Consider the following 13,027-nt stretch of genomic DNA (forward strand, 5'->3'; position numbering starts at 1 on the left):
ATAGGAGCCACATCTTTGACCTAAACCACAGCTCACAGCAACACTGGATCCTTAACCCAACTGAATGAGGCCAGGGATCAAACCATCATCCTCATGGATACTAGTTGGGTTTGTTAACTGCTGAGCCACAATGGGAACTATATTCCTCCATCAGGTGAATTCAGTTTTCAACATTCATTTGCTAATTTTATTTAAATGTCAACATACAGTTAAATAAGCACTTCATCCTGCCATTTTCTGTGAAACTGAATGCCGTTTCTGAAAACAATCTCTCCTACAGTGAAAATGCAGTACTAAGAAATTTTTAAGCAAAAAAAAAAAAAAAAAATACTAAGGAGTCCCCTTCGTGGCTCAGTGGGTAATGAATCCACTAGGAACCATTAGGTTGCGGGTTCGATCCCTGGCCTCACTCACTGGGTTAAAGATCTGGCATCGCCATGAGCTGTGGTGTAGGCCGGCAGCTACAGCTCCGACTAGACCCCTAGCCTGGGAACCTCCACACGCCACAGGTGTGGCCCTAGAAAAGACACAAAAAGAAAAAAAGAAATTTTAAAGCAGAGCTTCCCCTGTGCCTCAACAGGTTAAGTACCCTACGTCCTCTTTGTGAGGATGTGGGTTCAATCCCTGGCCTCATTCAGTGGGTTAAAGATCAGGCATTGCTGTAAGCTGTACGTAGGTCTCAGTGCGGCTCAGATCTGGTGTGGCTGTGGCTGTGGCTGTGTCTGGCAGCTGCAGCTCTGATTCGATCCCTCACCTGGGAACTTCCATGTGCCACAGATGCAGCCATAAAAAGAGGAAAGCAAGAAAGAGAAAGAAATCTTAGAGCATTCTCTATTCTTTAAATAATAAATTACAAGTCAAAAACCAAGTGCAGAGGGCAACCTAGAGAATGAAAGGGATGGAGGAGGCATCAGCCACGTGCAAGGGGCAGAGCTCTTGTGAGTCTGATTCAAACCAATGGTGAGCTGGTTAACAAATGTAAACACAGATGAGAATATTGATTATATTTAAAAATTTGGGTTATTTTTCAGGTGATATAACATGTTGGTTTTTTTTTTTGTTTTTTTTTTTTGTTTTTTTTTTTGTTTTTTGCCAAAGGCTTTCATATCTTTTAGGAAAAACAAATGAAATGTTTACAGATGAACTAATCTGAGGTCTGGGATCAGCTTCAGAATAATTTGGGGTGGGGCTGGGGCTGGGGCTGGCAGAGGGCTGGGTGCAGATGCAGCAAGACTGGATGCCAGTGATCCTGGTTGAAGCTGGGTATGTGAGGGTTCACTACAAGATGCTCTCTACTTTTGCAGATTTTTTAGATTGTCCATTAAAAAATAGGTTAGAAGTGAATGAAACTTCACAAAATAAAGGAATCTCCCTAAAAAAGCATTCTTTGAGAGTTGTTAACACCTCAGGATTGAAATAATAGAGTATGTGCCTGCTTATTTACCCAGAAAGCCAGCTTAAATTATTAAAAATTCAAAGATCTTTCAAATTAAAAAAAAAAAAGAACTTTCAACAAGCCCTGTGGTTAAATCAACAGTATTATTATTCGAAACTTGAGTACATGCAACTCAGAAGTCATTACTCACCTTTTCCAGAGCACAAGCCTTTAGTACTTTTTCATATCGGTCTTTTTCATATTTCTTCCCAAATAAAATATTACTCCTCACGGTTCCTGGAAACAGCCAGGGCTGCTGAGGAACATATGCGATCCTCCCGCACACGGTGACCTGCCCCTGACTCGGGGGCAGCTCCCCCAGCACCGCACTCAACAGTGACGACTGAAACAGATGCAAACATACCCATGAGCAGGCAGCACCCAGGATGAACAGGCCCCGCAGCACAGCTTCCCTGCCCTGGGCGCTTGATAAACAACAGAACCCTTTTGTTCAGAGTAGGATAAAGTACAGTACTGGCAGATGTGGCAAAAATCTTAATTAACATTATCAGAAAGTGTAAACTAATGTTTGATAAGGAATATTAACAAGATAGTACAACAACATAGTCTGCCCAAGAATTTCCCCAAATGAAGTGCTATACTCAGCAAAGACTAGTAAGAATGACAGTGTTCCCATCATGGCTCAGCAGTACCAAACCCAACTAGTATCCATGAGGACACAGGTTTGATCCCTGGCCTCGCTCAAGGGGTTAAAGATCCGGTGTTGCATGAGCTGTAGTGTGGGTCGCAGATGTGGCCTGGATCTCACGTTCCTGTGGCCGTGGTATAGGCCAGCAACTGTAGCTCTGATTCAATCCATAGCCTGGGAACTTCCATATGTCACGGGTGCGGCCCTCAAGAGCAGAGACCGAATAGCATTGAGAACTATGTCTAGATACTCATGTTGCAACAGAAGAAAGGGTGGGGGAAAAACTGTAACTGCAATGTATACATGTAAGGATAACCTGACCCCCTTGCTGTACAGTGGGAAAATTAAAAAAAAAAAAAAAAAAGAATGTCTGACATCCTTAACGAGCACAGCAGCCCAGCATGTGTCTGGTGTTTAATGCAGTTGTTCCTGCATCTGGGTATCCTCTACCTGACAGGTACTTATTCTTAAAAAGCTCTGTGTCAGGAATACATCCAAAGATGATTATTTAAAAGAACTCTGCAGGGCGCTGTGTGCGAGGAGCAAAGTCCATCCCAGAGGAAACCGTCGCCCTCGCATGGACACAGCCCACGCTGATGGTCTGTATCCTGTTGCACAGACACAGGACTCCAGTACACGTGCACGTCCTCCAGATCTTCTACACACACAGGGGATGTGCCTGTGTCCACACCACCAGGGCACTCGCCACACAGGGCTGAAATAACCTGCCTGCGTCTCTGTGTTGCTCCAGAACCTGGCTGCCTCTGGAGGGCAGGGGGGTGGGGTCTTGCTCACGTCTGTGTCTCTGGCTCCAGCCCGTGGCTGCACGTTCACCACATATGATTGATGGGCCAAGTCCACTCACAGGAGGAGATGCTCAAAGCTTCCTGGAAGAGGAGTTCCCATGGTGGCTCAGAGGAAACAAATATGACCAGCATCCATGAGGTCACAGGTTTGACCCCTGGCCTGGCACAGTAGGTTAAGGATCCGGCATTGTGATGAGCTGTGGTGTAGGTGGCTGACCTGGCTCAGATCCCACGTGGCTGTTGGCCGTGGTGTAGGCCAGCAGCTACAGCTCCAGTTCAACCCCTAGCCTGGGAACCTCCATATGTCACAAGTATGGCCCTAAAGAGACCAAAAAAAAAAAAAAAAAAAAAAAACCTTCCCAGAAGAGCCATGATAGCCTCCAGACTTCCTGGAGGGGCCACTGTGACAAAAAGAAGTCCCCATGTCTCAGTCTATCCTGAACAGCTCTCACATAAATCATTTCCTTCACTGAGACATACAGATTCCCAACAAGCAGTTCCAGCTGTGCGAATAGAAGCACCAAGAAGGAAAACACAGTGTGTGTTTATCCAGGTTTATTTGGCCATGAAACCTTCTTGCAAAACAAAAGTTCCGTGGATCACACTTAGAGAAATGCTGTTCCACACACACCCAATTCACACTGGGTGCTTTCCACACACCTTTGGGCTGGACTCTGAGATTTGCTAGGGGCTGCATCATTGCATCAAGCTGCCTGAAGCATCATAACTTACCTTTCCTGCTCCCACAGGTCCGACCACAGCTAACAGTTCCCCGGGTCTCACAGTAAAGGAAAGGCCTTGGAGGGTTGGAATTCCTGAGGCCTACAAATGAAAGTTTACAAAAATGTGCCCATTTCAATAAAGTAACACAAACTGCTTCAGAAAGTGAAGAAAATTAAAAGCCACTGATACGTGAATATAACCCCAATCTTCCTCCTTCCTGCATGAAGATACTGTGTCCTGGAGGCCTTTTCATCCGATCACACTGGGTTTGAAGCAGCTTAGCTGCCTTTAGGAAGGATCCTTCTTTTACCAAATTTCCACACGGACGCAGCCCTAGACACCCACAGAATTTAAGCAGTTGAAATGACAAGGCACCTGCTTGAAGTGCAACCTGCATAAGGCACACTAACTTATTAAGATAATATACTAGGAGTTCTCATCATGGCACAGTGGTTAACGAATATGACTAGAAACCATGAGGTTGCGGGTTCATTCCCTGGCCTTGCTCAGTGGGTTAAAGATCCGGCATTGCCGTGAGCTGTGGTGTAGGTCGCAGATGCGGCTCGGATCCCGCATTGCTGTGGCTGTAGTGTAGGCCAACTGCTACAGCTCTGATTAGACCCCTAGCCTGGGAACCTCCATATGCTGAGGGAGCAGCCCTAGAAAAGGCAAAAAGACAAAAATAAATAAATAATAAAATAAAACAATACACTTAATACAATATTCAGTGTGGGAAGTTTTTAGCCATTCATCAGTTTGAATTATGACCCTTGGTTTTATTTATTTATTTATTTATTTATTTTATGGCTGTGCCTGTGGCATATGGAAGCAAGTACATGGAGTGCCTGGCCCTTTGCTAAGAAATAATTTGAAATATTCACTAATATCTCCATTTTTCGTGTAAGAAAGATTTAATCTCAGTAACGCCCAGAAAGCAAAGGGGCACTCTAGATGCTAAAGTCTCTCTTGGAAAATTCATGTAAATGGTGGTCAAGGCTCTAATTTCTATTCTTTGTTTTTCTTTTTTAGGGTCACACCTGAGGCATGTGGAAGTTCCCAGGCTAGGGGTCGAATCAGGGCTGCAGCTGCCGGCCTCCACACAGCCATAGCCGCACCAGATCCAAGCCAGATCCATGACCTGGGCTGTAGCATACAGCAATGCTGGATCCTTAACCCACTGAGAGAGGATAAGGATCAAACCTATATCCTCAGGGATACTAGTCGGATTCTTAACCCGCTGAGCCATAACGGGAACTCCAAGCCTCAGATTTCACCAGGGGTGTCATTTAACACTAACAACAACAAAAATGAAGCATAAAGAAATTAAGCATGACTTCACGGATCAGAGTGAAAAAGCCTCAGTCTTATACACCTTACAGGCATTACCTGTCTTGGATAGACAGGAACAAAAAAGTACTTCTACTAGTAACAAAACAGCACCCACAAAAAAAACAGAACATGGAGGTACACGCGACAGCACACAATCTGAGTGAGGGAGAAGAAAGACCAAGGACTCATCATGCCAATCACAGCTCGTGTTCCTGAACAATCTGTAAGTTCCAAGATAAAGAGACGGAAGGGTGTATGTATATCTGTACATATAATGTTAGGAAAATTCTCAGGAGCTGCTCATGCTTAAAAAAAAAAAAAAAAAAGAGGGGGTGATTAGTAAAATGCCCAAAAGCAGAGGGGCTGGATAAAAAGTCTGGATAATCTTCAAACTGAAAAGCTTTTCTGGGAATGACTGAATAGATTGTGGGATAGTCACTTACTAAAACAAAAATTATTCTATCAAAAATGCTAGCCCCAGATTTCATAGCAATTATAAAAACTATCAAGAAGCTAGATTTTAATACAAGAGAAATTTTTTTATACTTCTCCACTTCATTCTTCTTGTCTGACACTTAGGGTTCCTATTTTAGTTAGGACTACAAAATAGCCACATACATCAGCTTGCTGTCCCCCACAATTACACACACACAGTCTGTCAGGACAGACCCAGAGTTCTCTCTCCATCAGGCTTCAGGATCCGGCACTGCCCCGGTGTAACCAGAAGAGGGCAGCACCAAACAGCTCAGGGGTTCTGGGTCCCCTTCTCTCCAGGTTATCCAGGCTCAGGGGACAATGACTCAGCCAGGATCATCAGCTGAGCCCCTACTCTGTGCCAAACACAGTTGGATACCCCTACCCCCCGGAGATTTGGAGGTTCCCACAGGACCATTTACTTTGAAATTTAAAGACTGAGACCAAGGCCCATCATTTCATGAATGAGACCTGGGTGCCTGAGACCTTCCCCCACCTGCCCACCTGGCTATCTAGAGGGGCAGGTTAGAGAGCTCATGTCTATCTCCTGCCTCCCAACCAGCATGTGCTTCATTCAGACTCGGCTTCTCCCCAAAACCCCCAATGTCTGTGCCCATCCGCCTCCTGGGGACTCTCACCCATGACCTAACCTGACAGGCCCTAATTACTAATGACCCCAGCATGGGACACAATCACCATAGGCAAGGCCAGGACAACAGAATAGGGTGCTCTGTACTACAGTGCAAGGTGCACAAAGTCTGAGGATGTAACCCAGAAAGACCCTATGCAGTTTTCCTGGGACAGACCCCTCCCCCCGTGTCCTCTGCCTGCCTCTTGTTTGCAGAAAAGCTATAGTCTCCCGGGTGTCCTCTGAATCCCAGAAGCCTGGGTCAAGAATTAATAACTTAAAAGATGTGAACATATAGTGACAAACATAGCAGCTGACCAGGAGAACTGCTAAGAATTTAAATGACTGGCTGCCACCAAAGTAGCCAGCACCACCCAGCAACTTAGGAGGGGGGCCCCGACCTACCCCCCAGCAAAGATCCAGATCACGACCTTGCTCCATGTATTGCAATGAGATGGTCAGAGAGTATCAAGGCAAACATACGTGCACTGATTCTCCAAAGCCTCTGATTTTTAACAGTTGCTTATGTATCTGTCAGTGAACCCCCTTTACACTGCAGCACTTTGTCTGGCCAGTCATATAATTCTACCATAACAAATGTAAGTACTTTAAGTTCAAAATGTGCTAACACTGTGAAAGTTCTCTTGAAAATGAGATGGGAGAACAAGTCAAAGGTCTTAGGCTGCCTTTATACTTAATTTCCTTTAGTTACAAACTTTATTCCTCATTTTCAGCAATTTTATAACATACTTTGGGTAAATGAGTAAATCACATTTTATGCCTTGTGTAAATTCTCAAAATTCTCCAATAAATCTATGCTGCTGACAGTCTTTTAGCAGTTACATTCTTAGAATAGAGGACTTGTTACCTTGTCCCAAAAAGCAGTGAAATCTTGCAACTGTACTATCGTTTCACCATCTGATGGCAGCTGAGAGTTGCGCTCTGATACCTCATCGAGTAACAGAAAGTTCTGCAGAAAAAGGAAAAACAGATATTTAAACTGCAGAAACAAAGTACAAAAATAATTGTTCCCCTAGAACTTGCAATAAAAAACTTTATACAGCCTACATATCATTTTGCCAACCATACTTAAAGTGTTGGTTCACTCCAGAACATACTAAATAACATATAGAATAACATACTATTATTAGTGTAATATATACAATCAGGTAATATAGTATGTATATAGTATACATAATAGAGTATATATGTGTGTGTATATGTACCTACATATACATATATATGCACGCACATGCCCACACACACACACACACACACACACACACAAATTAAGAGTTCTGGCCATGAGGAAAGTTGTAACTTTCTCACAAAGTGTCCTTGTTCCTCCTTTAAGTGAAAATATGCCTCTAAACTCTAACACCTTTAGAACCTGGACACTTCCATTGTTTTACTTTTGTGTTACTACCAACAAACACAGGAGCTACTAGGAAACAATTCCATAAGGACCTGTTGAATCCCACCATCTGCCAAGCACCAGGCCGCATGCTGGGAACAAAGGGGAAGGCCATTCCCAGGCCTTCAGGAATCAGGTGTCACAGGACTAGCTGGGAGCACAAGACCTCCAGCAGAGACTCAGAAGGAAAATCCTGGTGCTGCCTGTTTGGGGTCATGACCTTCACCCAGACACTTAAGTACACTCTGCTCTGCTCCTCAAAGTGTTAAATCCACATCACTGCTTGTCATTAACTATCACTTAAGTCATTGTTCTAAAAATGAAATGCTTTTGTTACCTTTCTATCTCTTAACAAACACTATATAAGCATCTTCTCAAAATCACCGGTCAGTGCTCTCTCTTGCACAGCAGGAATGGCCCATCTTCCACTTCTTGCCATTTTCCCACAATTTAGCAGCTATTCAACACCATTTAGCTGAGTAAAACCAAGCCCTGGGAACCACTACAAAGCTAACACAAATCTAAGCAGCTTTGTGATCAATATAACCTAAAAGACACATTTAACTGGAGGGAAAAGCCACTGAAGACTATTAGGGCTTTGAAATTGAGGCAAGGTATTTACAATCTTATTGGAGTCATTCAATGTCAAGACATTCAGCCTCCTTTCCTTACTAAGAGAAAAATACAGAGGCTTCTTGGGCCTACAAGGTTGTAATAAACAATCCATTTTCTGTAAAAGAAAAAAAAAAAAGGAAACTGAAAAGCATGTGTAAACAAGAAGACACGACACTATGAAGCCACCTGGAGGTCTGCCGTGGGGACGGACCATCCCCCACATCCAAGGTGGGCAGGGGTGGTGGATTTCCTTCTTAGAGCCCCAGACGTGACCTGGTGCAAATCCCGGGAGGGGGCCCATCCAATCTGCTGAGTCCCAGGCTGCAGAAGCAGTGGGGAAGCAGGGCTTAACAGCACCTGAGCTCAACAATCGACATGCCCACCACGCCTTCAGCACATCTACAGACAAACCTCACCCAGTCCTGACATCCGGGCAGTCCACTGGGCTGACCTTCTCTTTCCCTCCCGCTGCCCTTTCTGCCTTCTCAGTGGGCAGTAACACATCTAAGAGAGAGATGAGAAAGGAAGAAAATGGAGCATCTGATTACTGCCCACTAACCGTTAAAAAAGGAGGCTGAATCAGACCCATGGCTGGTTGGTGGCCTGGGTCTTAGAGCAAATAAGGAGCTTATTTCAAAAGCCCCTCAGAACTCAAAGCCAAGTTCATGCTCTTCTCCTCCTCAAATCTGGTCCTATTCTCCTATTCTGGTATTCCACATTTCAGTGCATCCAGGTGATTCTGCAGCCCCCAAACCCAAAGCAGCCCACAATCCACCTCTCACTCCCCTACTTCATCACCATCCCCAGGAAAATGCAAAGCATCAGCCTCCCATTTCCACACACACACACACACACACACAGGTAATTTCCAGTAAATTCTCAGCCTTCCCAGGAAGCACTACCTTAAAAATGACACCTGCCTCTCTGCCAAAGCACCTCATGGCCCCTCAGACTTTTCCTCCCAAGGACTAAGGACACAGAAATGCACACTGAGTTTCATTATTTGGTTCTTGATTAACCCGTCACTTGATGAAACATAAATTCCAAGCAGAAAGGACTTTCTGTACTTGATCACCTGCCACTGGACACGTGCATCTAGCCTGTGCCAGGCTCCAGGCAGCTACCCTGTTATTCTGTGGGGTACGTGACTAAATGGGTGAATAAACTGCAAACTGGCCCCCCAAACGTCTAGCACAAACCAAGACAGGTTTTCCTCTAAATTCATTTTAGTCTTAAGATTCTTTCAGTCTTAACAAGATGTCTTTATATTTGCTAGAGGACATTGAGGCTTTGTGTGTTTTTCCGATTCTACAGCAATGTTTCCCAAACGTGGCCTATTTGCAGGTGCACAGGGCGCTTACTAAAGACATAGGTACCTTGGGCCCCAGCCAAGACCTGGAGAATCAGAATCTCCAGGGTGGGATCATTTAGTTTTAATAAGCACTCCAGGTAATTCTGATGAACCAGAGACCTAAGCTTTTTAAAGGGTTGTAGACACTAGAAGGGCTGAAAAAGGGTCCATGATCTAATAGAAAAAAATTTCAACAATTACCTCAACACACCACGAAGCAGATTGCTGGGCTAACACCCACCCTTGTCACCACTCTTATTCTCAGACATTTTCCCCCCTTTACTGACAACTAATGCTGAACAGATCTCTAAACTCCTAGACCACCTTCCTGCCATAAATTTTATGTACATGAGAAAAAAATTAGGTTTGCTGCCCAAAACAAAGGTGCTTTGTTCATCAGGACACAAAGCAGCTTGACCAAGTCAGCCCCAGGAAAATCCCAAGTCCTCAGCAGGTTGTCATGTTCATGTTACTGCACACAACTACGTGGCAAGGAATTTCAAGCCTCAGACAGTTCAGCTGCATTTGGTGGAAAAGAAATCAAAAAACCTACCCAATCCTACTGTACAGCATAGGGGAGTCTATTCAATCTCTTTTGATAGAACATGATGGAGGATAATATGAACAAAATAATGTGCGTGTATGTATGTGTGTATATATATGTTTATGTATATATGTGTGTGTGTGTATGAGACTGGGTCACTTTGCTGTAAAGCAAAAATTGATACAACACTGTAAATCAACTCTACATTAATTTTAAAAAATGTTATTAAAGAATTAAAAAAAAAAATCCGTAGTTCCTTTTGTGGCTCAGTGGTAACGAACCCGACTAGTATCCAGGAAGACTCAGGTTCAATCCCTGGCCTCGCTCAGTGGGTTAAAGGATCTGGCATTACCGTGAACTATGGTATAGGTCACAGACACCACTACAATTTTGTGTTGCTGTGGCTGTGGGGTAGGCCGGCAGCTGCAGCTCTGATTCAACTCCTAGCCTGGGAACTTCCATATGGCCCAGGTGCGGCCCTAAAAAGAAAAAAGAAAAATCCTACTCGAATATTTGAATACAATTCCCTGAAAACCTTCTGCAGGACCCCTTTTGTCATAGACTCTCTGGTGCATCGCATAATCCATCAGAGAATCAGAGTCATCAGTTTTCCAATAAAATCATCCTTAACGGTGAGGCACCTATGGGGTCAAAGACATGATGGAGCTGGATGGTCTGCTCGGTGGCACATTTTCTGAGCACCTGCTCTCTGCGAGGAGGAGGAGGATGAACAAGGCCCTGCATCTGCCCTTTAGATAAGGGAGGGAAAGAAATCCATAAACAGGTGGCTTAGTGAGGACAGAGTCACATCCAGGAGCTCAAAGGAAGAGAGAGGGACTCAAGAGGGTGTGAGGGTCAATTTTATGTCAACCTGGCTAAACCACAGCCCCAGACACTCGCTCACACACACACACACACACACACACATCGCAGTGAAAGTATTTTTCAGATGAGATCGACATTTACATCCATGGACTTGGAGTAAAGCAGATTATCCTCCATAGTGTGGATAGGCCTCATATAATGAGTCAGAGGCCTTAAGAGAAAAAGTCTGAACAGCTCCATGGAGGAGGGAATTCTTTTGTTGTTGTTGTTTTGTTTTGTTTGTTTGTTTGCCATTTCTTGGGCCGTTCCTGCAGCATATGGAGGTTCCCAGGCTAGGAGTCCAGTCGGAGCTGTAGCTGCCAGCCTATGCCAGAGCCACAGCAACGCGGGATCCGAGCCACGTCTGAGACCTACACCACAGCTCACGGCAACGCTGCATCGTTAACCCACTGAGCAAGGGCAGGGATCAAACCCGCAACCTCATGGTTCCTAGTCGGATTCGTTAACCACTGCGCCATGACGGGAACTCTGGAGGAGGGAATTCTGTCTCAAGATCACCTTCAAATAGAGATACATTTTAGCTAAAGCCTTATTTTTTTTGGTTGTGTGGTTGGTTGTTGTTGTTTTTTAAGTATATATATATACACACACATACATACTGTTTTTCTCACATTATCCTCCACCATGTTCCATCACAAGTGACTAGATATAATTCCTTGTGCTATACAGCAGGATCTCATTGCTAAGCCACTACAATGCAATAGTTTGCATCTACTAACCCCAAACTCCCAGTCCATCCCACTCCCTCTCCCTCCCGCTCAGCAACCACAAGTCTATTCTCTAAATCCATGAGTTTGTTTCTTTTCTGTAGAAAGGTTCATTTGTGCCCTATATTGGATTCCAAATATAAGTAATATCATATGGTATTTGTCTTTCTGTTTCTGACTTACTTCACTTAGTATGAGGGTCTTTAGTTCCAGCCATGTTGCTGCAAATGGCAGGTTTTGTTCCTTTTATGGCTGAGTAGTATTCCATTGTGTATATATACCACTTCTTCTTAATCCATTCATCTGTCCATGGACATTTAGGTTGTTTCTATGTCTTGGCTATTGAGAATAGTGCTGCAATGAACGTAGGAGTGCAGGTATCCTTTTCTCTTTTTTTGGTCTTTTCTAGGGCTGTACCCACAGCATATGGAGGTTCCCAGGCTAGGGGTCTAATCGGAGCTGTAGCCACCAGCCTACACCACAGCTCACAGCAATGCTGGATCCTTAACCCATTGAGTGAGGCCAGGGATCGAACCCCCAACCTCATGGTTCTTATTCAATGAAAGTTTTGTCCTGATAGATGCCCAAGAGTTGGATTGCTGGGTCATATGGTAGTTCTATAGTTTTCTGAGGCATCTCCATACTATTTTCCATAGTGGTTGTACCAATTCACATTCCCACCAACAGTGGAGGAGGGTGCCCTTTTCTCCACACCTCTCCAGCATTTATTTGTTGACTTGTTAAAGATAGCCATTCTGACCAGAGTGAGGTGGTACCTCAGAGCAGCTCTGATTTGCATTTCTCTAATAATCAGTGATGTTGTGCATATTTTCTTGTGCCTTTTGGCTATCTGTATATCTTCCTTGGAGAAATGTCTATTAAGGTCTTCAGCCTTAATAGAATACTACTGGAATAGTTCTCAACCTTATTCAGCCTTCTTTTTTCAACTGGGTTGTTGGTTTTTTTGATGTTGAGTTGTGTAAGTTGTTTTTATATTTCAGAGATTAAGACCTTGTCAGTTGCATCATTTGAAATTACTTTCTCCAATTAATTCCACAGATTATCTTTTTGTTTTTTTGTTGTTGTTTTCCTTTTCTGTGCAAAAGCTTTTATGTCTGATTAGGTCCAACTGATTTATTTTTGTTTTTAATTTCTATTGCCTTGGGAGGCTCACTTTAAAAAAAAAAAAACATTTGTACAGTGGATGTCAGAGAATGTTTTGCCTGTGTTCTCCTCTAGAGTTTTATAGTGTCTTGCCTGAAATGTTTAAGTCTTTAATCCATTTTGAATTTATTATTGTGCATGCTGTGAGGGTGTGTTCTACTTTCACTGATTTACATGCAGTCATCCAGGTTTGTCAGCACCACCTGCTGAAAAGACTGTCTTTTACCCATTTTATATTCTTGCCTACTTTGTCAAAGATTAATTGACCATAGGTGTCTGGGTTTATTTCTAGGTTCTCTATTC

General features: G+C 43.8%; 1 protein-coding gene across 1 annotated transcript in view; it reads right to left on the minus strand.

Moving 5' to 3' along the window:
- LOC106505329 (multidrug resistance-associated protein 4-like) overlaps window positions 1-13,027 on the minus strand; it is a 73,607-nt gene that overhangs the window by 32,085 nt on the left and 28,495 nt on the right. Inside the window, exons 11-13 of the mRNA XM_021081023.1 lie at window positions 6,913-7,014; window positions 3,623-3,712; window positions 1,587-1,778 (exon numbers count right to left, since the gene is read on the minus strand). Of these exons, the coding sequence (XP_020936682.1) occupies window positions 1,587-1,778; window positions 3,623-3,712; window positions 6,913-7,014 (384 nt within the window). The remainder of the gene's footprint in view (window positions 1-1,586; window positions 1,779-3,622; window positions 3,713-6,912; window positions 7,015-13,027) is intronic.

Source organism: Sus scrofa, unplaced genomic scaffold (assembly GCF_000003025.6).
Source record: "Sus scrofa isolate TJ Tabasco breed Duroc unplaced genomic scaffold, Sscrofa11.1 Contig1173, whole genome shotgun sequence".
In the NCBI taxonomy this organism is placed as follows: Eukaryota; Metazoa; Chordata; class Mammalia; order Artiodactyla; family Suidae; genus Sus; species Sus scrofa.